General features: G+C 38.2%; 1 protein-coding gene across 2 annotated transcripts in view; it reads right to left on the reverse strand.

Annotated features, from left to right (window-relative positions):
* The window catches only part of alcama (activated leukocyte cell adhesion molecule a), a 74,373-nt gene that overhangs the window by 15,124 nt on the left and 31,728 nt on the right, over nucleotides 1-27,521 (reverse strand). For both annotated transcript variants that reach the window (XM_081353823.1, XM_081353824.1), the window contains exons 2-4: nucleotides 3,382-3,488; nucleotides 2,992-3,211; nucleotides 1,959-2,023 (exon numbers count right to left, since the gene is read on the reverse strand). In XM_081353823.1, coding sequence (XP_081209949.1) covers nucleotides 1,959-2,023; nucleotides 2,992-3,211; nucleotides 3,382-3,488 — 392 coding nt within the window. The remainder of the gene's footprint in view (nucleotides 1-1,958; nucleotides 2,024-2,991; nucleotides 3,212-3,381; nucleotides 3,489-27,521) is intronic.

Below are 27,521 nucleotides of genomic sequence, written 5' to 3' on the forward strand. Positions count from 1 at the left end.
TACCTAAACTTAACTACCTTACTAAGTATTAATAAGCAGTTATTAGGAGTTTATTAAGGCAAAACTCATAATTAATAGTTAGTTAATAGAGAGAATTGGACCCTTTTCTAAAGTGTGGCCTTTAAACATTTTCAATACTCTGAATTTTATTTTTAATTTCCATTTAAGTTTGAGTCCTTTCAGTAATTAAACTACAACTTATTTTATATCAGTTATTTGCCAAGGCAACATTGTGACAAGGAAGAATGTGTTGCAAGAGACCATTGCCTAAGTGGCGCCTCTTTGTAAATTGGCACCACTATATTACTATAGTAAGTCAAAGTACCCACCAGTACTTAAACTGGTACCAAGTCAATACAAAAACTTGATAAATTATATAGTTTATAATTTTATAAGTCTTTCTGCAGTACAGTTCAAATCAATACACGTTGAGGCTACTGTTTGACTAACAGAACATTGTCATCATACTATTATTAAAGGGTTAGTTCTCCCTCATATCGTTCCAAATCCGTAAGACCTTAGTTCATCTACTTAACACAAATTAAGATTTTTTTTATGAAATCTGAGGGCTTTCTGTCCCTACATGGACTGCAGCGTTATTACAACTTTCAAGGCCCAGAAAGGTAGTAAAGACATTGTTAAATATTCCATGTGACGACAGTGGTTCAGCCTTACTGTTATGAGTCGACGAGAATGCTTTTTGTGTGCAAAACCCCCACAAATAACGACTTTATTCAACAATCTCTTCTCACTTTTTTCACTAAAATAACAATTTTAAGAAAGCAATACCACTGTATAGTATGATTTCCGAATGAATGACTCAAAGACGGTTCTTTTAGTGAATCAAAAATTTACTAAAACATTAAAAAATAACAGGATCAGTCAATAGTTGGAGAAATGGACTACACTGGTCATGCGGTTTGTTTTTGTGACTGTACAGAATTTCTCCACCTCTGATCCAGACTTCACTTTATAACTTCCCAAATGATTTTAAAGAACCAATTCCGGTTAAAATTAGCAATATGACTCTCCTTAACCTTTTCATGAATAACTGCTGCCGTGATCACTGAGAAATATATACAAACATCTTTTTAAATCAATCTGTTTACGGCCTTTTTTTTGCAAAAGTGGCACACCTGTATTCACCCCTCTCTTTCCAATTTCTTCTTTCTAGAGACCTTCAGCCAGCCACCCTGCATGTTTTCAAGACAAGTAGCTATTTGAAATGTTATATATTCAGAGGAGGCACTCTTTCTTCCGTGCCCTTCCCCTCTCTCTGTCTAAGCAAGTCTCAGCACTTTGAACACGACAGACCTCGGTGGGTGGCCACGGGAAAAAAAAGAGACCCATATTGCTGTATACACAACCCCAGCCTTCCCCACCCCACACCTCCACCTCAGCCAGACTCTAAGATCCTTGCGCCTCTGAACTACATTAAAAAAAGAGAAAGAGATAGAGGGAGGAAATGAAAAATAACGACCCCCAGCTCCATTTACAAACAAGGGCTGCGTGGGAAGCCTTGTATCTGCTCCAAGTAGTTCAAATCAAAGCTCCTTCCTCTTCTCATGCAACCGAATAATATTACTGTCGTCCTGTGTTTGAGATGCAAACTCTAGACAACATAAAAGTGTCTGTTTCCTATGTAGCCGTGGGTGACAATCGCTCAAGCACTGCCTAAATCAGGTGTATACGCCCCACAGACGCCCCACATTCACTGATGTCCGTATCATTAGCATCGTCTTTGAGCCGCCTCTGACTGTGATAACAGCAGGTGTGTGTCAATGTTGAGATTACTGGAGAGAAATGCTGGGTAATGAAAACAAAGGCACAGGGTTTGGCTCTGCACAGTGTTAGTACACTGGCTGGTTTGTGTACTGGAGCAAACACCGTCTACAGGCAATAACAGCAGCAGCAGAAGTTCTGGGAGTTAAAGGGACAGTGTAAAGACAGTGACTCACCGGTGTTAGCTTTCCGTTTTCCAGCTCCTTCGCTTTATTTTTGATTATAGGAGTTGATGGTTTTGCTGCAATAAGAGATAAGGCATTGTATATTAGTAAAGCATAGTATCATACTGTGATATGAATACTGTCAACATAATTGATATTGTTCTGTTTGCATAGAATCTGGGAAGTAACTTTTTTTAATCTGGATTCTACATTTAAATAAAGTATACATTAAAAGTATATATATATATATATATATATATATATAGATAATAGGGAAGTGATATATATATATTTGAATTTCACATTTTCTTATTAAACATTTGAACTCATTAAAAAAAAAAATTTCCTTATGGGAACCAAATAATGTTTAGGGTTAGGGATATTGCCATATTTGTGAGGACACACACACACACACACACACACACACACACACACTTTTAAATGTTTAAGCAAGTAAAGATAATTCTTGAAATTACGTAACTATCCAGACCACCTACTTCATTCGCCAAAATATGTATTATAGTTACAACCGGAGCACAGTGTGACCAATACTGTATTCCAACATTCAATTCCCTCCACTTGGCTTTCCATTTACTGTGTGACGAATGCACTGCAAGCAATATCAACTGCAGGTTTTAAAAAGCTCCTTTTGACGAAAGTTAAATTTTTTATTTTTTATACAAAATTGAATTTAGTTGACTTGAGTGATAAATGTATGCCATTTACTGAATTTAATGATTTTATATATATACATATATAGTATGCACAATAAATTTCCAGCGAACAGCCAATCTTTCTGATCTTTGGTGGAATACAGTGTGCATTATCAATTTCTCTGATATCCATCTAAAAGCATGCAAGCATGTCAAGGCTACACACGTCATTCTCTCCCATATCTGACATCTCCACAGCCACTTTCCAATACAATTTGAGATCTGACGCTTACAGTACATTCATCATAGACTAAAGTAGTGTTTGAATAATCTTATTCTCCTCTCTGATTTATTAAACATTTTGTGTGAGTGTGTATTTTATGTATACTCACTGTACACTTTGACTTCCACAGGGTATTCTTCCAGGTTGGTTAAAGACACCACCATGCAGGCGAAGACTCTCTGGTCGGTCAGAGAGCCCTGAGAGATCAGCAGGCTGGAGTTAGCGGCGATGCTAACCCTACTTTTGTAGCCGTCCGTGGCGGACACGGTCGCCTGGTCTTTCAAAGCCTGTTTCACGAGTAGATCGCCGGGAGTGCCATCATCCTTCACCTGAACGAGATAACAGGGCCATTAGCAAACCGACAAACACACATTTAGCACCTATAGAGATTAAATTAGAAATCAATATGATGGTGAGAGTAGCTGTATATTGCTTGGCTACCCAGACAGGGCAGAGTAACAGCCCAGATGCTTAGTAGGATATAAAGAGCAAAACTCACATATTTCCATTTGGTGAAAATAATGCCATCTGGCTTGTTATTTCCATTGTTGCATGGCACTTCGATGGTCTCACCGTACAGACCTATAACTGTCTGCACACAGCTCCCTGGAAAATACAAGACAAGAACATCCTGTTTTAGATGCAGGGTTGGTATCAAACAGAGCGGCTGTGAAGCATCGACAGAAATTACTGTCAAATGCGTCACGCGTGCATACACAAAACATTAGGGCATTATCTCATCTCCCAAACAGAGCAACAAGAAATGGGAGGGAGGATAGGTCTTGTTTTGATTATTCCCAAAACATGTGCACGCTATGCATCTTAATTTTAAATTAGATGTGTTAGCAGAATCGGAAAAAAACAAAAAGCACGTTCAATGCGAGGCCACCGATGATGAGTTACGTGCATGCAGCAGTAAAAAAATAAGGTCTGAAATTTTCTCATGGGAAGTGAGTGCATGCATGTATGCATAATTGTCGGCACATTAGCTTGTGCGTTTAGGCACGGAATGAAATAACAGACGTGGAAGCTGAACATTGTCATCTGGTTTGATAGATTGCATGGTATCATTCCTCTGCCGACACGACAACGTTGTTTGTCACTTGTGCCGGTGAGCTCTGTAAACATCCCACTGTCTTACGCAGATAAGCGCTGACAATCACAAACAGTCGATTATAGTCTGAAGCGCAAAAAGAGTTGGCGATGTGACACGAAATAGCTGGTATTTTTTGCACATTAACAGTATGAATCGGAGCCTGAATCTACAGTTCCTCAGAGTGGGGAGTAAAACTTAGTACTTAAAGATTGCAGGGCCCTTTATTAATGGCCTGGTGAGGTTGTCATGGCGATGAGGCCCCATGTTCAGTGGCACGGTGGATTTAGGTAAAGCAGTATAAGGGGTTGAAAGGTCACGGCTGAAGGGACTTCACGGTCCGCCCACTTCCATCGGCGCTCCGTCTCCAAGAGAGACTAATCAAAGAGCCTGAACAACGAAGGTTCAAATTGTGGTCAAACCGAAGAGGCTAGCTGTAGGCAACCGCTCTTACGCACACATTCAGCCTTGCCTCCAGGGCGATTGTTTCCCATATTCTCAACTTTTCATTGTGATAGCAGTTTTAATATTGACTGAGTGGCTGCACTGCAGAGGATAAAAGAGCTGATAAGCAGAAACATTACTGATATACAGTAGACACGCTAGAAAACACATACACACTCACATCAATTCAGCAGAACAGGTCATTTTGAACCACTGAATACAGACTAATCTGCACAGAGACTGCATTTCACTTTACATAACCTGCCTCTGGATACAGGAATACTGGCATTAAACAAGCAATCAATACGCACATTTCACAAAAAAAATGTTGTTCCAAACCGGTATGCTATTATTTGTTCTGTTGAACACAAAAGGATTTTTTTTTATTGCTTCCCCCCCCCAGAAAAAAGTTTAGAATAAGAATATAAAGTGCAATTTAAAGTTGGAATTGCAAAATGTAAAGTTTGCAATTGTGTAATATAAAGTCTAGTTGTATGATTTAAAGGTGCAATTGTAATACATAGCGTTCTAAAATATAAAGCCACTACATATACATATACCAAAAAATAATCACACATTTACATTTACATTTAACACTCTTTAAACCGGCATTTATAAACAATACCATAAATTACTCCTTTACTGCAAAAACATTGCAAAAATAATGGCCCTTCACAAACTAAACATAATACCTCTTTACTACACCTTTTCATTTCAAATTATGACAGATCATACTAAATTTAAATCTGTAATTACTAGATATATTTAAGTTAGAAAAAACATCAGTACATCTTATTAGCAGATACTCAGAAGCCTTTCTCCTAACATATTTAAAACCACATAAACGTGTAATGTAATTAAAATGTGCCATTTACTTTTTGTGCTGTTTTCTAACATTTTGGACTTTAATAAAGAGAGAAAACCTGCACTTAACCTTTTATTGGGCATTTTGTTTTCGTGATGTATCATTATAGGATTGTCTAGCAATATATTGATAAATCGCAGAATTGCTGTATCGTGATATTATCAGTATCGTGAGCCATGTGCTATGTATCGTGTATCCTGTATCGTATCGTATTGTGAGGTACCCTGTGATTCCCACCCCTAGTGAAGAAATAGGTTTCCATACTTTTTTGTCCTTTTTGTGGATTGACAAGACATCTTCACTATGAACTTAATGGAAAATGGCCATTTCAAAATCCCCCTTTTGTGTTGAAAGGGAAAAAAAATTAGCATATGGGTTTGAAAAGACATGAGGTTGAGTAAACGATGGCAGAATATTAATCTATGAATTAACTACTCCTTTAAACAGGCTTGGCAGTCACTCTTTCTTGAACAGGTTCTAATGTATGACAGAAGTGAGAAACCTTTTTCACACACAATTTTTTTTTTTTTTTTTGCTAAAAGCTCTGAGCTATTAATACATCCAGTGGAAGAACTGAGATGGTGACAGCTGAAAAGGACAGGTGTGGAAAGCGTTGTGTACATAGCAGGGTCTATATTAATCTAAAGACTATTCACTGTTTGGATAGCAGACTGGGCTAAAATACATCACAGCACATGGACATGTGATACCTGCACAGGTGGAAAAGCACCATGACAACAGATAATCTGCTGGAAGATTCTGACATTGAATAAAGACAAGGAAAGAGGGTTATATAGAGAAGACTGTTTAAACACAAATGGATGAACCCTTCTGAAACCTGTCAAAAACATGATTGCACTGTTGAAAGAAACAGCTTAAACTAGCTGAAACTGGTTTGCTGGTGTAAGTTGGTCTTCCAACCTGGTCAGGCTGGTCTGATTTGCTGGTTTTTGCTAGACCAGGCCAGCTTAAACTGAACTCGAAAACTAGATTTCAGTCATGATTTATCATGTAGTCATCCAATAACGACTAATCAATTTTTAAAGTTGACTAGTTTATGTTGATTTTTATCATTTTTTTCAGTATGAGCAGATATATGTGCTTTAATTTAGTTTCCAAAATTAATTTAATTTAATTTCATGTGCACGTTTCAATATTATAATATCAATATCATAATTTGAAGCATCACTGCTACTGTAAAGCAATACACATTCAGACAAACCTCTCTATCTGCTGTCGTGTCTCACAGTGTTTTTTTTTTTTTTTTGTTGAGTGGCCCACAATTAGCATTGCACTTTCAAGTTTGTCAAAGTAGAAATAGTCCTGCTTTAAAAAACGAGAATAACTGCAGACCATAAAACCTAAACTAAGAATTCATAATGTATTAAGTCAGAACAGTACGAGATATTAAATAATGTCGGTTACCTAACAGTTGATGTACCCCATTAACTTCAATAGGAAAAAAATAATATGGAAGTCATCAATGGGGTTCATCAACTGTTTGGTTCCCAACATTCTTCAAAGTATCTTACTTTGTGTTCAGCAGAAGAAAGAAATGAGTAAATGATGACAGAATTTTAATTTTTAAGTGAACAATTCCTTTAAGTAGAAATATTTGCGTTTGTAACAAAACTTAAAGCCGAACTCGGCAACTCTAGCGAACTCTAGTCACTTCTTCGCTGATTTTCCCTTTTGTTGTCGCATGTTTTCCCCACGAGCTCCCCCTACAGCTGTGGGGGGGCGTATATTTCACAACACAGTCGTAAAAAACTCACTTGCGGCGGCCTCCTCCCCCTCTCTACCGCTGCTCATGTGCGTTTGTTTTGATCGGAGCAAGCCAACTGTATCGCGTGGAGCTATGTCTACCGAGGTGGGTAATCTGGTAATACATTATACATGTGTGTGTGTTTATGTCGAATTGCCGTAAAGCAATTTGTGTTTCGCGCTCGTTCTCGTTCTCGCTTTCGCTTCTCACGAGACTTCCAATTTCTATCTTGCCGGGACGGTAGTGAACAAGTTGCAAGGTTGGTTTTCCGCCTGGGAACGCTGGGGGGAGCGGGGAAAGTCACCAATATCACCAGAACAGGTTGTTTAACCATCCAAATGATTTCTAGACAGTTTTATTAAGTTAAAAAAGCTACCAAGTTCTCCTTTAACAAAAAAACATTCTAATGCATGAATGTCAAAGTCAGCCATCCAATGGAGGCATTCAAATTTTAAAATGTCAAAAAGTCTCTTATATCTCTGCATTATACCGGAAAAGTGTTAAAGTATGGCCGTTGAAAGAGAGTTCCAGAGACCAGACAAGTCTGAAGTGAAATCAAGCCTGATTGTTGCAGAGTTGTTTCTGGTTTTCAGAAATGTCGGTGGCGACCTTATTTAAACAACCCGCAGCGACCACATCTATCACACTGCAGAGAGTCCTTCTCTATGACTGTGTTTGTGTGCTGACAGAAAAAGCTCTTATCACCAGGGTTCCCACGGTCATAGAAAACCTGGAAATACAGGGAATATAAAAACACTAATTTTCACACTTGCAAAAGTCATAGAAATAAAATTAAAGTTAAAACGGGCATTTAAATTTATGCTGAATGTGTTTATTGGCTATAAAAAATGTAAATAAAATAATATACAATAACAGAAATTAATTGGTAAAAAAAGAGGGAGAGCCGTGTATCACACTGCTTTTGCTACAGCTGGATGAATAAAAACAAACCAACAAGGACTATTTGTTTTCTGTCAGAACGATCAAAACCTCAAAGATGAGCGATTGGACTTTAAATAAAAAATCTCTGCAGGAAAACAATTTCATCCCAAAACATCTCTCGCTGAGACACTGGACCATTCAAAGAATGGGTCTATCTCATCAAAAGTGTTTCATTTTTTTTGCAGAATGTGATTGCTTGGATAATATTGAAGACGTGGAAATATTTGAGCTCACATAAATGCATACGCACCAGCAATCCCAATGTCAACACCACCTAATACTTGTTTAAAGTAAAAAAGCATCTTCAGCAAGTTTGTATTCAAAGAGAATAAGCTCTGGCCAGTACAAGTGCTTTTGGCGGCATCAGAAGAGGTAGAGATGATTCACTGTGTCTGAAGTGCTTTTATTGTGCTCACCAAACTAATAGTGCTAATATTCGCTGAGCATTTGCACTGTCCTCAGGGTCAACTTGCTCCCACTGGGTAATTTCACAGCAGAATATAGCCTCTTTCCTGGCACTGTTATTCAGATGTTTTGTTCTCTTTGCCTTTGTTAAAACAAATTCGCCCAAATGAATGCCGTTTTCATTCCCATGGTGAACAACATACCTTCTGCTTCAGCCTGAAGAAATCTGACAAGAGAAAACCATTCACTGCTGAACTGCTTTGTTTTTTTATTACTTGCTGTTTACTTGAATTAAATAATTTATTTAATAACATTTTGGCCAATATGATAACTAATTATATTTATGTTAAGGGAGACAAAATCAATAAATGGCCAATACCAAAAAATCTATATTGTATATAAAGTTCTATATTATTTTGTCTAAATACATTTAAAATAAAATCTTAAAAACTAAAACCTATAGTTTTAAAAGCTACAAGTGAATTTAGGCATTGCAATATTATAATGCCTATAAAAAGACATTATTAAAAAAACAGTGTTATTAAGTTATTGTTGTAAACAACAACAACAAAAACAAAAACGTGATATTGACGATAACCGATATGGTACAGATATACACCACCATTCAAAAGTTTGGGGTCGGTAAGCCCTCTTCTGTTCATCAAAGCTGCATTAATTTGATCAATAATACAGTAAAAAAAAAAAAAAAAAAAAAAATATATATATATATATATATATATATATATATATATATATATATATATATATATATATATTCAAATGTAATTTATTACTGTGATGGCAAAACAACATTTTCAGCAGCCATTTCTCCATTTTTTCAGAATTCTTTGATGAATAGAAAGTTCAAAAGAACAGTGTTTATTTGAAAAAGAAATATTTTATAACATATTAAAGTCTTTACTGTATCTTTTGATTCATTTAATGAGTACTTGCTGAATAAAAGTATTAATTTATTTTAGAAAAATCGTACTGACCCCAAACTTTTGGAGGGTAGCGTTCACTATTTATACTTAAATAAAGGTCAAACGTGTCCATTAGCATATAGGTTTGTTGCTGTTGTATCGAAAGTGGATTTGAGAATTGTGAAATTTCACTGACATCCTGGTATTGTGACTACGCTAATTATCTCGGATCACCAATCTCAGCACTAGAGCTTGACAGCTGGAATACTCGGCACTCTCTGGTTCCTCTAAATCAGCTCCATGGATTCCAAAGCCCCTCACAGAGAGCAGCAAAGCTAGGAGAGAGGGAGGTAAAAGAACTGGCACTGGGGAAATCAATGCCTTCTCCGCTTCGCTCTACAGCCTGCGATTCATCAAACGGCGCCTGCCGTGCCCATGATCAAACCCAAACATATTAGTGGCTAAACACGAGAGCAGATTGAAGGAGCTTCTCACAAGCACTCAGTGTTTATCTTACTCTGCTTTCGCTCAAACAGACCGTCGAAAGAGCTTTTGGCACCGTCTCGTAACTTCAACATTCTCCTTAATTTAAAACCTGCTGGGCATAAAGCCACCTTGAATACGACTCGACAGTTCCACCATTCCCTGCCAACCGTCAGAATGCGTTGACGTCAGATATGCTTCTGTGATTCTAAAACTACATATAAATCTATACATTATGCAAGGAGTTATTCGGCCTGTCTAGGGAGACCTGGGTTGACTTCAGGCTGGCGGAAGATCAGAGCATTGTTAACTGGTAATGCTAAAATGCACTTTTCCAACACACACTTCAAAACAACACACACTGTAGTATTTAGTTATTAGATCTGTGCAATTTTTTTGGAGCTCCACCTGTGGAAAGAAGTAAAGCTGTGCTGAGTTAACACTTTTGTAATGAATGATTCTGACTTTTGATCTTTTAACCAGAAAGACCCACTCCATTGCAGTAGATTTTGTACGCTACAATATTGCCAATTTTTTTAATTGATCAGCCACAGGTTTTACTAACAGCAGAATTTATTCCAGGACTTAAGTTCAGATTTTTACCAATTTAATCCAGCTTTTGTTCAATAATGATGTGAATTTAAAGGGGGGGTACAATGGTGTTTCATGTATTCACAGTTGTTTACAGTGTTAAAGAGATGGATTCTCATGCTAAACATGGGCAAAGTTTAAAAAACAATATTTTGGACAAATAACGGAGAATTTCTGTGCCGAAAATCTTACTTCCAGGGTTGGTACAAGTTTCGGCTGTTTTTTTCCGATCGTGGATCTAATGACGTAGATGAGAGTGGAACTCCTTATATGAGCATTTCTCTCGGAAAAGCGCGCCCGCGCACACGTCGACCAGAGGAGAGCGAGACCGCGCACATCAACGCGCTTCAACAGGAAATCATCGGCAGCCAGCGCTGCATAGGATTTGTTCAAGAATGCCTCCAAAAAAGTGTGTTTTTGGATGTGAGGGAAAGCTTACCGTGTTCAGCTTTCCAAAGAACCCAGTGTTACAGGAACAGTGGATGCAGTTTGTTTTTCCGGGGCAGCAACGGAGTGTACCAAGTGCGGTACACTTGTGTGTTCTGGCCATTTCAGTGACGAATGTTTTATTAACAAGGCCCAGGTCGACGCTGGATTTGCAAATCGTTTGCTATTAAAACGTGGAGCGGTCCCAGTGATTAAAGAACCCATTCATGTAAGTACAACTGGATCAGATTTCTGTCTTTTGCTGGAAATCAGCGCTACCGCTTGACTCTATAGCTCCGCCTCCAGGAGCTCGGCTTTTTCCGGAGAGAATCGTAAAGCTGTATTTTTCTTTTATAAATATAATAAAACTAAACACTTTTTGGAGATATTAAGGATGCACTACTACTCTATAGGTATTCAAGATTAACATGAGAATAGGTGAAACTGTGTATGTTATGTACCCTTTAATATAAAAGTATTGGTGTTTGCTGTGCACATCCCAAGGGAAGTGTTTTCAGCAGTCCCTAATCTATAAAAAGCTACAGAAAGGGTGCTATTGTGGTGTTTTGCTGCCAGCTCCAGATTCTAATTGATTTAAGGCCTGTCTAATTAAAGTAAAGTGAATGAAATGCATCCAGACCGGTGATTTGATGGAATTAATGAAGCTCTGACTAAAGCCAGTAATTGGTTGGAATTCCATTAGGCATGGATTTCCTCAGACGCGGCAGCTGCAAACAAGCAGGGCATGTGCTTTTGTACAGGGTGGCTGCCGAGTATCGACTCCTCCTTAGCTTGAATGATACCTGTATCCACACAGCCCAAATCTTCCTCTTCAGACATGATACACACAGAAGTTGAACACACTCACCATAGATATTGATCTTTATACTGTACAAACTGTGTATTATATCTCCTTGCACTAACTCTACCCCTAAACCTCCCCATCACAGAAAACTTTCTGCATTTTTTGATTTTCAAAAAACACTACCTAACCCTAACCCCCTAACTCTAAACATACGCCTCACAGAAAAAAATATCCCTTAGTATGATTTATAAGCTGTTTTCCTCATGGGGACCAAAACAAATGTCCTCATTTTGTCCTCATAATGTAGGGTTTACCAGGCTACACCTACACACACACACACACCAATATAAAGGACGACTGAATAAAGACATAATGGGCACTGTATATAATCCAGTATAATGCAATATTATAACCATCTGCTGCATTTAAATCACACTAACCTTAGACATACACTCTCTCAATTAAAAAAGTGTTGTTTTTTTAAAGTGTAAAGAGATGTTTTTATAGAGACCTCAGTGATTTGAATGTAAAGAAGACTGTAATTAACATAGGTATATTCCTACAGTCTCATTAATTGAGAGCGGAAGACCGAGTACATTACTACGCATGGAGAGACACAGCTAGGCTCTGAGAGGTAGTCCGCAGGTTTGACCTGCAGCTCGATTAAATATATTATTACTGATCCTTCATATAAACTGCCTCCACAATCCAAACACAACAAGCCTACAGTGAACCAGACTCCACTGCAGGAAGAAGTTTTGCAAAAAATGTGTGATTAAGAATTCTGTGCCTATAGCGTGTTGAGCCTGATCTAGCAGCTAAGGGCCTCTGAGCACCAGCGCTAATAAACACATAGTGTTTGCATTGGCTAGGTGCTTTCATCTCTTCTAATGCAAGTCTGTTCATCTTCTAAATCAAATATTATTGCCTGCCCAGAGCCATGGATCCACACGAAAATTATGGTGGTACAGAAGAATCCATATTTTTTTCTAACAGGTAAACATCCACAGATAAAAATTCACACAGAAATAGCAAGACTTGATCGACACATCCCGCTACTTTATTTTTGTCCCAGAATATCGAAACTTATCCAGCATCAAGCTTAGAAGTTTAGGTTAAATTATATGGCCGACAGCTGGTATGTGGCAGATATATATATGTGTTATATTGTATGAAATATAGAATACTTTAATAATATTATAATAATAATGTTATACTATACACAAGCTACTGTATAAAAAAAATATATATTTTTTTTAGTCTATCACTAATCAGGTCTTGCCAAAAAAAAAAGTCACACCACTCAGTGCTCTGCATCCTTATTAAATATGAATGTAAACCATATGCACATCAATGGAGCACATCAGTTGAGGTTTGCGCCACCATCTGTCTCATCAGTAAGTAGTTAGTTCAGCTTAATTGAGGGATTTGTCCAGTACATCTGCATATCTGGATCCCCTGAAAAGAACAGTCATGGCCAAATCACCCACATTTCTGCTCAATGGTTGCCCATCCAACAAGTAAAAAAAAAGCAGATAATCATCACTTTACTTTGACTGGATGCTTGTGTCTGTTGTTGAACCTGACTTTTTTTAACGTTCCTCATTATTTTGTTAAGCTAGCCATTATTCCATCTCTAAAATGGCATTAAGCGGCAGTGCTCTTTGCTGTCAACGGCCCATCAACAGCAATGGCCATGCATAAAGCAGCTGGTTTAGTGAGATGTGTCGAGAGTGTTAGCATTAGATAGGCGTGGATGTAATCATCGTTGTGATGGGCGACAGCAATTACAGTGCAGGGAAAGAGCATTGTCAGAGGGGCTATTTGTTCAAACTCTTTTTGCATTTCCCTCTTCTCTCTTTCAGAGTCCAGACTTTAACTGGAATCCATTGCCTCTGAAGACTGCAGTGCAGCTACTGAAATGTTTGTGAACTGGGAGTCTCTCTCAACAAATTAGCAACTTGCTATTTGCTACTGAGATGATTTCCCTGTTGAAAAATCCTTCCAAATGGAATACATAGTAACTATATTTTGAAACATGGTAGCTTGTTTCTAGCTGTCCCAGTCTGGTTGTTAGTTGGTTGACCACAATCCAACTTGACCAGCTTGCACAGCTAAAGACTACCTAGAGCAGATACTGTGGAATTCAGCTACTATGTTCTAAACTACATTTATCTAATCTACATTTTCTGGTTGGATATCTAGGTGGTTGCTAGACTGGGCTTTATGATGGATAGTGTACTCTGGGTGGTTGATGAAGTATTCTTTCTAATTGGAAATAGTATGCAGAGGCACTATGAAGTAGTTGGTTGTGAGGGGTTAGCTAGGGCATTGCTAAGTAGTTGCTAGGGTGTTCTGGGTGGTTGCCAGGGCATTGCTAGTGTGTTCTGTCTTAATGAAAACAGACACGTGATTTTTGTAGACTAAAGGCCAGATTTTCTATTAGCTTGCGACAGCGCAACCCCCCTTTTGGCGTTAAAAAATACGGTCAGGATTTACTAAAGACATGCCGCGAAAAGGCAAGAACATGTTTGTGGTTGACCTTACTGGATATGCATTTGTAGGAGTTTCCCTTTCAGTCGCAACATATATGGGAGGAGAGTATTAAAATGAATCATGCAAGGTGATTTATGGTAGTCAATCTACTGGTATTTGCGCCATTATTTACCGCCCAAAAAAGGCATGTCTAAAACCAGCTAACTGGTAGATTGCATTGGTCATCATGGAAATGAAAACCTTCCTGCATCTGTGTTCTTTCATTTGCACATTGTTGCTTTTTTGGAATTACGCTCTCACGCTTATTTGTCAATGTTTAGTCAATCTGTCAATCCTAAATTGTTTATCTGATATGAAGAAAATTTGACTTTTTTTTTTAAAGACTTTCTAGAATTGTTTTAAGGACTTAAGCAAGTTAAGAAGTCTGGTGGCAAGAGCAGCAAACCAGCAATGTCTTTTCAGCAAGGCAGAGCTCTGTGACTTCCCTCTAAGAAATGTGCAAATATTTGCTCTGAGGACCAAAGCAAAGCTTTTTTTGTTCAGGATGAGAGCCAATACTCTGGAAGCAGTAGATTGATTGTTTGATTGTGTTCCAATAAATTTGCAACCCCATAAGAGTTAAATCGACCACTGCACAGTGCCTCTGTGTACTGTTTTCATTAAGACATATGGAAAAACACACATTCAGGGATCACAGCGCACAGTGATAATTGGCCTTCCTCTACGACTAGCGCAAGATGGCCATTAATGACATTTGCTGAGGAGGAACATTGCCTTCAGCAGTCTAATAAACACCATCCAAAACAACTTCCTCCACACTGACAAGAGGAAATCTGCTTTTGGCAGAGCAGCGTCTATACTATTAACTTGACTCTGCTTTTTCAACAAGCCAATCCATTAGCCTAAAACCATCATGCTGTCAACATAATACCTCTCGTTTCTGACTAACCACATGAAATAATAATGAGGGAAGTGGAGAGAGAGATTAAGACTCTTATGAGCTTCCTGTGGATGGAGACACTCTAATGGCAATGTACAACTATGCTCTAAAAGAGTTCCCGTCCATCATGGCATGTCTGAGCATGGAGCGAGAAAGTAAGCGATCGGTTAATGACCTGATCCAGAGAAGTCTGGTCAAGAACGAGAACAACCCGTTTACAATGCAAATGCGAACTGGGGATCAATGCCCCTCGCCCACTGAATCTGGTCCCCAGTGCTGTTAACAAGCAAGAAGTAATTGATTAAGTCAGCCAGCACACGCAGAGTAATGAAGCACACAAACACACGCCGACGTGACTACGTGCTCAGAAGCGAACAGTAGGTATACTGAAAGTGTGCGGCTCAGTCAAGGGCACTGCCTTTATTAGAGAAGTCTTCATTACACCGCAGGCAGGCGAAGAAATCAGAGCATCTTTTTTTTCTCGTCCGGCTCTTTGTAGAGGTCCTCTGGTGGTGCAAGCAGGCTAATTGACCCATCCATGGCCCAGGCTTTCAGGAGCGGACGGGCACCGAGCCTGGAGTGCTGAAATAATTGACTTGATGAAATGAAGAGCAGAAACTCTCAGAGGATGGCTGCCTCATTCATGCACAACTTCTGTCTCTCTCTCCACCGTTTTTAGTCTGTTGCACTAAAGGAGAATTCACTAAACGGTTAGACCTTATTTACCACAACAAACTGTATATTATTCACTAAACAACTGCAATCCAGTTTAAGTAGCCGCTAAATGTGCAGATAGTGTTGTATTTAAATTATGCCATTGTCATTCTTTTCAGCTATTTTCCTGGTGAAAAGTAAGCAGAAAGCTTCATTAAATTCCAAAGAGGTGCTTATGTAAAGTATTCATCAAACATTCATCAAATGAAAGGTAAAATTAGGCACATCAGACATACACAGTTTTAAAAAGACGATTCAGGCACTCCTCCACTGATGAATCTTCGGTTACATGACAAAAGAAATCGTATTTTACCTGAGTCTGCAGTCTGATTTGAATTTAATGCTATAAAAAGACTAAATAATTCCAAGAATCTTTCTGCCAAGTCACTCATAGCTCCATGCAAAAGCAATCAGACAGTAAAACCAGTTTTGCCCGATTCACGAACAACTGACTCTTATGAAAAGTTTATTTTTAGGGAATTAAAGGGCACCTATTATGACTCTTTTCACAAGATGTAAAATAAGTCTTTGATGTCCCTTAGAGTATGTATGTGCAGTTTTAGCTCAAAATACCCAACAGATCATTTTTTACAGCATGTTTAAATTGTATTTTTTTGGGGCTCAGAAAAACGTGCTGTTTTAGTGTGTGCCCTTTAAATGCAAATGAACTGCTGCTGCACGGCATAGGGGGCGGAGCCGCTTCAGTCAGGAGTCAGGACAATCTCATCTGATAATATCAGAACAGAACCTCTCAGTTGCGGTGTTCATTTCGACTCGGGGTCGGACAATAATGCCCACAGAGCCAGAGTATATGCTGTATGGAGATAGAACAGGTATAGTTTAGTTTAATTATGGTTATAACTTATTTGTCATCTGCTTTTATCCACTAATACAAGCCTGCTGTAGCAAAACCCGTCCGAATGATGACCAAAATATACTGACGAGTTCAGTGAAGTTTATTGTACATCACACAAAAGATGAGCTTTAGTTTTACTCCAGAGAATCTCTGTAAGAGCTGAATAAACACAGTATAAGAAGTGCGCATTAACGTCCTATCCATAAACTCTCTCTCTCTCTCTCCCTTTCATTATCATCAACATACACAGCGAAGTACACAAAACACTCGTTACAACTAACAGTAAACAAATGGGTGCTAAATAAACTGGTAAACCTTATATCTGTAAAATGACTTGAAAAGCTGTCATAAAGAGCGCACTCGCACTTTCATTTCTTCCGTGTTCAGTCACGTTCATTCTTACATCCATCAACAACACACCTCAATCGCTTAGGAGACATTCTTGTCTACAGCTGCTCAAGCTTCAAACAATGGCGGACTGTGTCCAGCTCACTCAGGGCGGGTCTATGCTCAAACTCCAGTGTCAATCAACAGTCGTGGGAGGGGCCTGCTCAATTCTACGTCACATTGCGCCGAATCTGAGAACAGCTCATTCTGAGACAGTGCTTATGATTTATTGAGATTGTAAAAAAAAAACACTGGGTGGATTTTTATCATTCTAGGGTGGTTTTGCTCACACACTGCCAACACACATTTATGTTCAAACACCATGTAAAAGTGAATTTTGCATAATAGGTGCCCTTTAAAAACAAATAATGATTTAATGAAGCGTGATTTAGAGTAGTCGGTACACAAACAAATAACTCGTATGAGCCAATTCTTTATAGTAAATCAAAACATAATGTTTACAGTGTAAGCTGATTCATAAACAAATTCTTTTTTAATGAACTGAAAGAGTCTGATTCAGTGTCACAAGCAAATGATTGAATCAAATCAAGACTCAGAAGATTGGGAATTGCACCTTGCTAATTGCGTACTCCAAGATTTTTGTCGGATTCATGAATTGCATAAATTCTTTTGTGAATGAGGCACCAAAACAATACATGCATAAAAATAAATGGAAGTAACAGGAAGCTTAGTTCGTTCTAAACGCGTTCCCCTCTGACTGATTAGTGAAGCGAGTCAGTGGTGTCTTCAGTGCAGCGTTCTCTTCTCACCTTTAACGCAGTACTGTGCAGACAGACTGACTCAACAACCCACTTAAACAAATGCAAGCCCTGCAGTGGACCATGGAGACCTACTTGTGTCTGACTAGACCTCTTATAATAGACATCAGTATGCACTGAAGTGAAGGTTGAGAGTTTGAGACTGGAACAGGAATACGTGCTGCTATTATTAAGACAGGTGCTTCTTTTGAGAGTATGCTGCTTATTTTCTAAGCACACAAACGTAGCCCAAGGCGTTAAGGTGAGGTGGGGATATGGCCCTTATTCGGTGCATTGCAAGGACAAATTTCATAATGATGTGAATTTTTAACAGCTGGGAAACGTACCTGTTGCTTCCAAACATTCCAGGATGGTCACATAGTTAAACGCTACACGATAGGGCTTGTAACACCCATGGCGTCTATTGAGTTGAATCTCACGAAACCTGAGGTATTTATTCTAATTAGATGCCTATATTCTTTCCGATATCAAAATAGGTAAAATTACACATTTTTATTGAATAATTGTATATGCCAATTAATAAAACTGATAACAAGAAAGCCCCTAAGTAAAAACAATACCAAGGCATGTACTGTAGCAGATGAAAGCACTGAATAGGCAAGGCAAGGCACGTTTATTTATATAGCACATTCCATACACTATGGCAATTTAAAGTGCTTTACATAGAAAGGAATAAAAATAATCACAAAATAAAAGCAAGGGAAATTAAAACAGTTATTCAACATGCTTTATCAAAGTGTTTTGCATAGCAAATAAGCACAAAATCAAAGCAAGGGAAATTAAAACAGTTTTAAAAGGAATTAAAAGAGATAAATGATACACTTGTAAAATGAATAAAAGTAAAATGAATTAAAGTAGTAAAAAGATAATGAATAGAATAAACTTCTCATCTGGCAAAACACCAGTCGGACGTACAGTGGATACAGTTATTAAAAGAATTAAAAGAGATACACTGGCAAAACACTGGTTATCATATTTTGTACAGATGCTTGTTATACTGTGAGATCATCCCATGTGGATTGTAATGTGTCTGTGGTGATCTTTCGACGCGCCTAAAAATCTATTTGACGTCTCCAATAGAGCCGATTTCACAAATAGTGGCGGCTGGTCAGAAGAGGCAAAAATGGCTCAGCCAGATTTTGAGAAAAGAGCAATTTACTATTAATAAAATTTCTATTGTGTATTTTTTGTTTGTAATTTCACTATTGTAAACCATAAAATATTACTGAAATCTGAACCCCAGTGGTATACCAGTGTTTTTTCTTCAAGTGCTGTGAGTGAAACGTTATTATTTTATTTATATTGTCTTGTAATTTGCATTTGAATGTGTAATTTAATTATCTTATTTTTGTGAAATTGACAGCTTTAGAAATTTGAATTTTAAAATTTAAGCACATTTTCCTCCCAAATTTCTCATTACCATAATGCAATTTTATATAATTGTGATGTATGCATGCAATAATTTATACACCGAAAATAATGTATTGCAGTATTTTTATTGTATTACAGTAATGCGAATCACCATTGAGAATGTATGCAATGTAAAACATTATACAATGTTACACAGTAATGAAATGTTTGGTAGAAATAGTGGTTCTATGTTTTATTAATGCCAAATATAATGTTTTTTTTTTTTTTTTTACCCTTTAGGGAACAATGTGACCTGATTGTGAGATTCACGCAATCACACCTGTAACACCTGATGTGTATAGGCAATGAGAGAAAGAGAAGAAAAAAAAGACAGTTCATCTCCATGCACAGCTTGTGCTTCACTGAACAGGTGGCAGGAAGTCTGAGGTACAGCGACATGGACGTGAAAGAGCGAGAAACACAGTATAATTGCCCTAACCACGTTAGAGTCAGTTTCTCAATAGCACTGCCAGCAACACATGCCCGAAAGGGCTTATCTGGCAGGAAAGATGCAATTTCTACCACGCTGAGCTAACCAAACAAACTTACTCAATTCAAGTAGATCACAGAATTTCTATAGGAAAACCTTGAGGGCTTTATAACAGAACAAATTGAGCAACACGGGACAAATAACCATTATATGAGTCAATACGATTTCTGAGACTTATGAGTACTGTGGTATCATAGGTTTGTGCAACCTTGGGCAGCAGACTCTCTAGAGAGCCACTCCCATGCAAAAAGAAATCAATGCAAACATTTTTCAGTTGCACTGCCTTGGAAATCAACGTTGGGTTAGGGCTGACATCGATGTGTGGGGGAAAGAAGGGAGAAGAATTTGCCGAACTAGAATTAAGGGTTGTTTTTGTTCATTGGGCACACAGAGAAAAGAGGGGAGGAACAGCAGTGTGTGAGAGAGTGAACGTGCTGTGAAAGAAACCACGGGGCTTCTGGACTCTCATAGGGATAAGCATCATCATGCAACCAGCTTTCCTTTTCCTTTGCTCCTCCTCTTCTCTCTCTTTCTCCACTCAGTCAGTCTCTATGTCTCTGTTGGGTGTTTCAGATCAATGCTGGCACTCACAGTGCTCACTGCTACAGTGCTGTCTGTACTGAGAGATTTCAATCCCATTGATAGTAGAGGTTTGGTCTCTGCACTGAGGTATGGGCCAGCATTTTAATCCAGAGGCCACTCAGCTATGCCAAAACACTCTCAAGGGAGGCATTCATTCAGCTTCTGTGTACACATAACGCAACTTTCCGCCCGGCTTAAAGGAGAACTCCGGTCAATTTTAACATTGAGCTAATTTTTTTGTACATTTGGAGTGCTGTCAATACAGAAAACAACGACAAAAATCGGTGTTGCCTACACCGTGTTATCCTCTTTTTAAAATTTGCACCCTGTTGACTTCAATGGGGCAAGTTTTAAACCTGCTTTTAGCCTCTTAACATCCTTGATGTGTCATTACAAGTGCCCAGCCATGTGAGTGATTCCTTCAGAGTGATCACGGGTGAATCTGACTGCAGTAGATGTGAAAGATATTAATAAAAATTATGTTATTTCATCCAGCGCTTGTCGATTGTCGAGTTCACAAGCATAGGTTTAGTTACCTATGATCACGTGCGCGAACTCGATAATCGATTACTATGGACTTCGACCGAAAACAGGAAGAAAATACAGGTATGTGCGCTGGCTGAAATAACATCATTTTTATTAATATCTTTCACATCTACTGCAGTCAGATTCACCCGTGATCACTCTGAAGGAATCACTCACATTAGCTGTGCACTTGTAATGACACATCAAGGATGTTAAGAGGCTAAAAGCAGGTTTAAAACTTGCCCCATTGAAGTCAACAGGGTGCAAATTTTAAAAAGAGGATAACATGGTGTAGGCAACATCGAGTTTTTGTTGTTGTTCTCTGTATTGACAGCACTCCAAATGTACAAAAAAATGAGCTCAATGTTAAAATTGACCGGAGTTCTCCTTTAAGGACGTTCTGAACCTTTCCACTCCTTACCACTTGCCATATTTGCTATTCAAATGTATTCTAGTCAAATAGCCCTGACATCAGGATTATGCCAATAGGTGTCAAAGGTAATGGAGAAGGTATACATCTACAATGCATCCAGATGATGAGAAAAGTTGCATAGGACCTTAAAGTCAAATCGAAACTGACCCTATTTACTTTCCTAATAGACATTTCTGATCTTTTTCCATTAGTCATTGTAAACTTGCAACTAAACTTGCACCTCTAAATGAATTTCCTTTTCAGCTGATGTCATCAAGTTTCAGCCAACCAGCAGCTGAGGGTAATATCAGTGTTTTGTGCTACGGTGTTGCAAAATAATGTTAAGAAATCATGTATTTCTACAGACAAGTTCACTCACAGACAAAACATACAATGTGAGCAGTGTAGTCCAAAAAACAAAATAATGACTCAGCCATACATCACAACGAATGTTTGATTTAAGGACAAATTACTCTTACGGATGCTTCTTTTTATTGAATCAAAGCATAAAGCACAACCAATGAAGTCTGATTCAAGAGTAAATTACTCTAATGAAGAGTTATTTTTAGTGATTTTACACCATACAGTGCAGCTATAGTCCAATTCATTGGCAAATGACAAATGAGCAGTTCATTTAAAGCTGCAGTGCATAACTTTTTTTGTGTTCAAAATATACAAAATTTATATAATAAGCGAGTACATCATGAATCCATTTTCCAAACCGCGTTTATATCCTGAATCACTATGGTACGCCTATAATAAGTGTTTATATTCTGACTATTTTAGACTGGTTAGGGGCGTGCACTGGGGAGTAGCGCAGTACCTGCATGACTCGTCATAGACATAAACAGAGAGAAGTAGCTCCGGCTACAATGTTCTTCCGCAAAGACTATTGCAGTTCTGTTTATTAACCAACTCACAAGTTACTGGTTTGAAACACAAATTCTTAAAAGAATAAACTCACTGAATCAGTGAGAGCGTTTACCAAATCAATACTGGCTGTGCTGTTAGCATGCTGTTAATTAACCCAAAAAAGAAGGTATTTTTGGAGACTGACTCTCTGTTTACAAACCCAAATGAGCAAAAGGAAGCAGCCACGGTAATTATGAACAGCATTTTAATCAGACCTTTCTAGAAAGAGTTGTTTAACGAAAAAAAGAAGAAGTGTTTTGTCTTTAGTGTTATTCTTTTGTAACACTAAAGGATTGTTAGGTGTCTCTAAGGGGTTCTGTACAAACAAATTTTAAATTCAACTGTAGTAAAAGGTTAAAAAAATCAAGTAAATAAAACAAAAAAATCATTGAACATTACTTGAATAGTGTTGTAATTACCCATCTGCCACGTACAATTAGAGGAGTGGCCATACAGGTGATGCATGGAAAATGTCAATGAAAATGAACGGTTTTAAAAGGTAATTAAAGCTGCAAGCAGCGATGAAAGGGCCCTCGCACCCGTGCCATCAACACTCGGTGGCTTTAGGAAGACAGAGCATGGTTGGGAAATGTACATTTAAGGAGGTATATATAGTAAGAGTATGTCAAAGTTAGTAACAAAATGTTTTGTATAATGGTGATAATAGCATGCTTCATGACTCAGCTAAGTGTTGCTAGCATGTTTAGTCTGTTTCTAGCATGCTTAGTACACAATAATTATGTGGTTAGTACTGCATTACTGTGTTAACCATGTCAGTTTCTGTTGCCAGTAGGTGGCGTTATGACTATAGCTGAATATGAGCATGGATGTGTGTTCAGGACAGAACTCTTATCAAACATGTGAAGTTTGGTGCAAATTGGAAATTGCCTTCTTGAGTAACAAAAAAGTCATGTTTCATTGAATTAGCATTCTTTAGCACTTAGCTAAGCATTGTTAGCATGTTTTAACATGTTTCTAGCATGTTTAGAACTCAATGGCATTTTTAACATGTTGCTAGAACGGCATCAACGTGTTAAACATGTCACTTCCTGTTGCCAGTAGGTGGCGCTATTACTAAAAATGAACATTCTCATGTAGATGTATTCAGGCCATGACTCTTATCAAAAGTGTGAAGTTTGGGGCAGATTGGACATTCCATGCCTGAGTTACAGCAAATTCCTATTTAATTGCAATAATAGCATGCTTTAGCACTTAGCTAAGAGTTTGCTAGCATGTTTTAGCATGTTTCTAGTATGTTGTTAGCATGTTTAACACTTGCTTGCACTTTTTTATATGTTATTAGGAGTCCATAACAGTGTTAAACATGTCACTTCCTGTTGCCAGCAGGTGGCGCTATGACTGTAACTGAATATAAGCATGGTCATGTGTTCAAGACAGAACGCTTATCAAAAGTGTGAAGTTTGGGGCAGATTGGACATTCCATGCCTGAGTTACAGCAAATTCATATTTAATTGCAGTAATATCATTCTTTAGCACTTAGCTAAGTCTTTGCTAGTATGTTTTAGCATGTCTCTAGTATGTTGGTAGGATGTTTAGCACCTACTGGCATTTTTTTTATATGTTATTAGGAGTCAAGAACAGTGTTAAACGTCACTTCCTGTTGCCAGCAGGTGGCGCTATGACTATAACTAAATATGAGCATGGACATGTGTTCAAGAGATAACTCTTATCAAACGTGTGAAGTTTGGGGTAGATTGTACATTGCCTTCTTGAGTAACAACAAAGTCCTGTTTCATTGAATTATCATGCTTTAGCACTTAGCTAAGTATTGCTAGCATGTTTTAATATGTTTCTAGCATGTTTAGAACTCAATGGCATTTTTAACATGTTGCTAGAACGGCATCAACGTGTTAAACATGTCACTTCCTGTTGCCAGTAGGTGGCGCTATTACTATAACTGAATTTGAGCATAGACATGTGTTCAGGCCATGATTCTTATCAAACGTGTGATGTTTGGGGCAGATTGGACATTCCATGCCTGGGTTACAGCAAATTCCTATTTAATTGCAGTGATAGCATGCTTTAGCACTTAGCTAAGTGTTTGCTAGCATGTTTCTAGTATGTTACTAACCTGTTTAGCACTTGCTGGCTCTTTTTTATATGTTATTAGGAGACCACAACAGTGTTAAACATGTCACTTCCTGTTGACAGCAGGTGGCGCTATTACTATAACTGAATATTTTCATGTAGATGTGTTCAGGCCATGACTCTTATCAAACGTGTGAAGTTTGAGGCAGATTGGACATTCCTTGCCTGTGTTACAGCAAATTCCTATTTAATTGCAGCAATAGCATGCTTTAGCACTTAGCTAAGTGTTTGCTAGCATGTTTTAGCATTTTTCTAGTATGTTGTTAGCATGTTTAGCACTTGCTGGCACTTTTTTTATGTTTTTATGTCCACAACAGTGTTTAACATGTCACTTCCTGTTGCCAGCAGGTGGCACTATGACTGTAACTGAATATGAGCATGGTCATGTGTTCAGGACAGAACGTTTATTAAAAGTGTGAAGTTTGGCGCAGATTGGACATTGCCTTCTTGAGTAACAACAACATCCTGTTTCATTGAATTAGCATGCTTTAGCACTTAGCTAAGTATTGCTAGCATGTTTTAAAATGTTTCTAGCATGTTTAGAAGTCAATGGCATTTTTAACATGTTGCTAGAATGGCATCAACGTGTTAAACATGACACTTCCTGTTACCAGTAGGTGGCGCTATTACTATAACTGAATGTTCTCATGTAGATGTGTTCAGGACAGAACGCTTATCAAAAGTGTGAAGTTTGGGGCAGATTGGACATTCCATGCCTGAGTTACAGCAAATTCCTATTTAATTGCAATAATAGCATGCTTTAGCACTTAGCTAAGAGTTTGCTAGCATGTTTTAGCATGCTTCTAGTATGTTGTTAGCATGTTTAGCACTTGCTGGCACTTTTTTATATGTTATTAGGAGTCCATAACAGTGTTAAACATGTCACTTCCTGTTGCCAGCAGGTGGCGCTATGACTGTAACTGAATATGAGCATGGTCATGTGTTCAGGACAGAACGCTTATCAAAAGTGTGAAGTTTGGGGCAGATTGGACATTCCATGCCTGAGTTACAGCAACTTCCTGTTTCATGGCGAAACATCGAAATTTGTCAGGCCGCCGAGGACCCGCCCTTCGACGAAAACTCAAGATCTTCGCAATTTAACGTCGCAAAGGCCTTAAGATTACACTCACCAAATTTGAAGATGATCAGATTAAAACTGTAGGAGGAGTTCGTTAAAGTACGAGGCCTGAAAATGGCAAAAACTGCACAAAAATCTGAGAGGAAGTTGAAAATGGCTGACTTCCTGTTGTGTTTAGGGCTATGCTCCAAGAGACTTTTTTGTAGGTATTAGGTCATTACATGTATGTACCGAATTTCGTGCACGTACGTGGAACGTTGTGGGAGGCGCACTCCGTTGAACTTTTATAGGTGGCGCTATCGAGCCGTTTTGCCCCGTCCAATTCTGAAACCTATATCAGATGTAAATTTTCGCCAGTTCTGACGCGTGTGCAAAGTTTCGTGAGTTTTCGCGCATGTTTAGGCCCTCAAAAATGCAATTCAATGCGGAGAAGAAGAATAATAATAATAATAATAATAATAATTAAAGCTGCAAGCAGCGATGAAAGGGCCCTCGCACCCGTGCCATCAACACTCGGTGGCTTTAGGAAGACAGAGCATGGTTGGGAAATGTACATTTAAGGAGGTATATATAGTAAGAGTATGTCAAAGTCAGTTACAAAATGTTTTGTATAATGGTGATAATAGCATGCTTCATGACTCAGCTAAGTGTTGCTAGCATGTTTAGTGTGTTTCTAGCATGCTTAGTACACAATAATTATGTGGTTAGTACTGCATTACTGTGTTAACCATGTCAGTTTCTGTTGCCAGTAGGTGGCGTTATGACTATAACTGAATATGAGCTTGGATGTGTGTTCAGGACAGAACTCTTATCAAACGTGTGAAGTTTGGTGCAAATTGGACATTGCCTTCTTGAGTAACAACAAAGTCATGTTTCATTGAATTAGCATGCTTTAGCACTTAGCTAAGCATTGTTAGCATGTTTTAACATGTTTCTAGCATGTTTAGAACTCAATGGCATTTTTAACATGTTGCTAGAACGGCATCAACGTGTTAAACATGTCACTTCCTGTTGCCAGTTGGTGGCGCTATTACTATAATTGAACATTCTCATGTAGATGTGTTCAGGCCATGACTCTTATCAAAAGTGTGAAGTTTGGGGCAGATTGGACATTCCATGCCTGAGTTACAGCAAATTCCTATTTAATTGCAATAATAGCATGCTTTAGCACTTGGCTAAGAGTTTGCTAGCATGTTTTAGCATGTTTCTAGTATGTTGTTAGCATGTTTAACACTTGCTGGCACTCTTTTATATGTTATTAGGAGTCCATAACAGTGTTAAACATGTCACTTCCTGTTGCCAGCAGGTGGCGCTATGACTGTAACTGAATATAAGCATGGTCATGTGTTCAGGACAGAACGCTTATCAAAAGTGTGAAGTTTGGGGCAGATTGGACATTCCATGCCTGAGTTACAGCAAATTCATATTTAATTGCAGTAATATCATTCTTTAGCACTTAGCTAAGTGTTTGCTAGTATGTTTTAGCATGTCTATAGTATGTTGGTAGGATGTTTAGCACCTACTGGCATTTTTTATATGTTATTAGGAGTCAAGAACAGTGTTAAACGTCACTTCCTGTTGCCAGCAGGTGGCGCTATTACTATAACTGAATATTCTCATGTAGATATGTTCAGGACAGAACGCTTATCAAAAGTGTGAAGTTTGGGGCAGATTGGACATTCCATGCCTGAGTTACAGCAAATTCCTATTTAATTGCAATAATAGCATGCTTTAGCACTTAGCTAAGAGTTTGCTAGCATGTTTTAGCATGCTTCTAGTATGTTGTTAGCATGTTTAGCACTTGCTGGCACTTTTTTATATGTTATTAGGAGTCCATAACAGTGTTAAACATGTCACTTCCTGTTGCCAGCAGGTGGCGCTATGACTATAACTGAATATGAGCATGGTCATGTGTTCAGGACAGAACGTTTATTAAAAGTGTGAAGTTTGGCGCAGATTGGACATTGCCTTCTTGAGTAACAACAACATCCTGTTTCATTGAATTAGCATGCTTTAGCACTTAGCTAAGTATTGCTAGTATGTTTTAACATGTTTCTAGCATGTTTAGAAGTCAATGGCATTTTTAACATGTTGCTAGAATGGCATCAACGTGTTAAACATGACACTTCCTGTTACCAGTAGGTGGCGCTATTACTATAACTGAATATTCTCATGTAGATATGTTCAGGACAGAACGCTTATCAAAA

The sequence above is a fragment of the Scardinius erythrophthalmus genome (genome assembly GCF_964197995.2).
Source record: "Scardinius erythrophthalmus genome assembly, chromosome: 23".
Taxonomy (NCBI): Eukaryota; Metazoa; Chordata; class Actinopteri; order Cypriniformes; family Leuciscidae; genus Scardinius; species Scardinius erythrophthalmus.